Genomic DNA, 3,810 nt, shown 5'->3' with positions numbered 1-3,810 from the left:
TGGAGGTCATTAAATATAAAAAGAAATGAATTCCTCCAAATAGTAAAGATGCAAGAAGGAGTAACTATGACAGGAAGTATTAAATCTAAAATACTCCAAAATGATGCTTTAAAATATTGTAAACATTGTCATAACACTATTGCATCTATTAGTCATATATTGTTAGGATGTAATGAAAAAGAATCAAATATCAAAACATGATTATGTTTGTAAACAAATATATAAACAGATATTAATTACACATTTTAATGAATTTGATTCAATTGACTTTAATAATCCTCCTAAATGTATTAATAATGATAAAATGGTCATAATTTACAATAAAGATTTATTGGTTAGTGACCATTCTTTCCATGAAAGAAGACAAGATATATATTAACAAAATATGAAAGAAAAGAAATGATATATTATAGATGTTGTTATATGTCAAGATAATAATTTAGAATTAAATTATATTCATAAAATAAATAAATACAAAGAATTACAAGAGAAATTAAGAAATAATAGAGAAATAATATATGTAGAAATAATACCTGTTATATTATCAATAAATGGATTAATACATAAAGAGTCAGCAAGAAGATTAAAAGCACTGAAATTAAAATTAGAATTTTCCAAAATCCTACGAACAATAATAATAAAAAATATGAAAGACTTAATGTTTTACACATTCAATTCTGGCAGCACATTAGAAGAAGAACAATCTAATGCGAGCATGCTAGAAATGAACTCAATAACACCAATAGAGCATATCGGAGAAACTGAAATAAACACTTCTCAGTATGAAGAAAATCCAATAGGTGATATATCTAATAATTGACCTTTTTTTTTTTTTTGTGTTTTTCTTTGTATTTCTCTTCTAATCCATTTTTCCTTTGTATTTCATTTATTATTATTATTTCTTTGCCATTTATTGTTATTGACATTCATTCTTTTATATGACAATGGATTTCTATGTTTTGTTTATTTTTCTTTATCATACACATTGTTATTGCTCAATATCCTTGAAACACCATTTGTTAATTTCTGTGTTTGAAAAAGAACTAAAAAAAAAATAATAAAAAAAATAAGAAAGGAAGAAAGAAAGAAGTAATGGTACTAAGAAAATCAACAATCAATCGATATAAAATTGAAAGACTTGCATATTTATTTATGGAAAGTGAAGCATTTCCATCAACAAATAAGAATTCATTTAAAAAATTATTTGTAAGAATTGTAGAACAAATACTTCATGATGTTATTAATAAAAATGATGAAATTAAAGAGAAATTAGTAATTGGGACGATTATTCAGACGTTTTCAAGATATTCAACTAAATCAATGTGGAAACGATTTTCAATAAAAAAATTTGGAAGTGAATATACAGGACTTGAATTAAGAAATTGTTTTTTAGCGTGTTATAGAAGATTATTAAATTTAAGAGTTTCATCAAGAATTATTGATCAAATTATTAAACTTCTTCATTCATTTAGAAATAATTGTTGTCAACAATTTCTTACATTAAATAAAAATGAATTTCATCCATTTTTCTTAACAGAAAAATATACAATTTCATATATTAGTTATCTTTATAAAAATCATCAATATTTTAACATTATTCAAAAAGCAAATGCTTTTCCTGAAGTAGAAATTTTAAATGCTAGTTGTTATTTTAACGGTTATTTGGCAAAAGCTGCTTATCAATATTTTCTTAAAGATCCTCAAAAAAATAGTAATTATGTTGATCTTTCTATTAATTATTTCTGTAAAGCTATTTCTTCTTCAGGAGGTTCTCCTTATTATATCTTTCAATTTATTTCTTTTCTTAGAAATGAAGGTGAAGAAGATACTATCATTGAAGAATATCAAAAAGCTCTTGATAAAAAAAATTTTAGATTAATGTTATTATCGTTTGTTTATTATTCCTTTTTTTGTTTATTTCTTTTATTTATCACTTAGTTTAATTGAACATGAACCAAATAAATGTGATATTATTCATGACATGTCTTCTTTTATGGAAAATTATCTATCTCAATATCCTTATGATCATATTGGTAAAAAAGTAATAAAATCTGATTATATACCATCATCTTACTCTCTTACTCTTCAAGTCTTTGTTTCTAGGTTTGAATTTCCTTATTCAGAAGATGAATATTATGAATTATGGCGTGATTTTAAGATTTATCTTGAAAATAATCAAATCCCAGACATATCATCAATTTATCCTTTCTCTAATCATATCTGGAAAAGAAGACATTTCCCTTTATTTTCTCATATTGTTAAAACAATGGACCTTAGATTAATTGAAATAAAAAAAGTTGTCTTTAAATTAATATATAACACTGAATGGAAATACAATTAATTTATTCTTTTATCTTTTTCTTTTTAAATACCATTTATTAAAAATAAAAAAAAGAAAAAGAAAAAAATCTTGGTTCTTCATTTCATTTATGTCAAACAGTAGTGAATCTGAAAGTCGTCATAGAAGAAGATCAGAATCATATTCATCTGATTATTCACCAAGACCAAGAAGATCACGTTGGGATGAAAAACCTACTGTAGTTTCAACATTAATTGATACAAATGAAAAACCTGATGCAACACCTGCTTTAATTTCAAATGATATTGGTATACAAAATAAAATTGAATCATTACCAGATGTAAAACCAGGAGAACGAGCATTTTTTGAAGATGCTTTAATACAACGAGATGAATCAGAATTATCAAGTGAAGAACGAAAAAAAATTCAACTTAAAAGATTATTATTAAGAATTAAAAATGGAACACCTGCAATGAGAAAACAAGCATTACGTCAACTTACTGAAAGAACAAAAGAATTTGGAGCAGAAGTATTATTTGAACAAATTTTACCATTACTTATGTCAATAACTTTAGAACAACAAGAAAGACATATTTTAGTAAAAGTAGTAAATCGTATTATTTTTAAATTAGATAGTTTAGTTCGTCCATTTACTGCAAAATTATTAGTTGTTATAACACCTTTACTTGATGATGCAGATTTTATTGCTCGTGTAGAAGGAAGAGAAATTATATCAAATTTGGCTAAAGCTGCTGGTCTTCAAACAATGATAGCAGCTATGAGACCAGATATTGATTCACCTGAAGAATCAATTAGAAATACAACAGCTCGTGCATTTTCTGTTGTTGCTGCAGCAATTGGAATACCATCATTACTTCCTTTTTTAAAAGCTGTTTGTGGATCAAAGAAAAGTTGGTATGCACGTCATACAGGATTAAAATGTATTCAACAAATTGCTATTTTAATGGGATGTTCTGTTCTTCCTCATTTATCAGCACTTGTTGCTATTGTTTTTCCTAGACTTAATGATATTGAAGCTAATATAACTAAATTTGCAGCACTTGCTATTGCAGCACTTGCAGAAGCATCATATCCATATGGTGGAGATGTTTTAGAACAAACATTAGAACCAATTATTGAAGGATGTAAACGAATGAGAGGAAGATTACTTGCATCTTATATTAAAGCAGCAGGACAAGTGATATCAGTTGTTGATGAAGAAATAGCAGCGAAATATGGATGGGAAATTATTAGAGTTGTTGTAAGAGAATTTAAAACATCAGATGAAGAAATGAAGAAAATTGTATTAAAAGTAATAAGACAATGTTTAAATGTTGAAATTATTGGAAAAGAAACATCAAAAAATAATATTGCAGAAAGATTTTTTGAATCATTTTGGCATAGAAGAAATTCAGTTGATAAAAAATTAAGTAAAGAAGTTATTGAAACAGCATTATTATTATCACAAAAAATGGGTGCAAAATATATTTTTAGAAAAAATTGTTGTTTTT

The 3,810-nt window shown here is 25.4% G+C and overlaps 2 protein-coding genes across 2 annotated transcripts, besides 1 other annotated feature; both read left to right on the top strand.

Annotated features, from left to right (window-relative positions):
• Positions 1–835: part of a repeat region that runs on past the window's edge.
• A 257-nt stretch (positions 836–1,092) lies between these two features.
• On the top strand, positions 1,093–2,341 carry EHI_085480 (uncharacterized protein; the record flags this gene model as incomplete). Its single annotated transcript, XM_642822.1, has 2 exons — positions 1,093–1,889; positions 1,939–2,341. 2 exons carry the CDS (start codon positions 1,093–1,095, stop codon positions 2,339–2,341), a joined length of 1,200 nt encoding a protein of 399 aa, XP_647914.1.
• Positions 2,342–2,429: 88 nt separating this feature from the next.
• Positions 2,430–3,810, top strand: EHI_085470 (splicing factor3B subunit 1, putative; the record flags this gene model as incomplete). The annotated part of the gene is made up of 1 exon (XM_001914194.1): positions 2,430–3,810. A coding segment is annotated over one exon (1,381 nt), but the record flags the coding sequence as incomplete, so codon positions are not given.

The sequence above is a fragment of the Entamoeba histolytica genome, genomic scaffold (genome assembly GCF_000208925.1).
Source record: "Entamoeba histolytica HM-1:IMSS scf_1104750517611 genomic scaffold, whole genome shotgun sequence".
Lineage (NCBI taxonomy): Eukaryota > Evosea > Mastigamoebida > Endamoebidae > Entamoeba > Entamoeba histolytica.
Note: the sequence above shows the minus strand (reverse complement) of the source record. Positions and strands in the feature narration are given on the sequence as shown.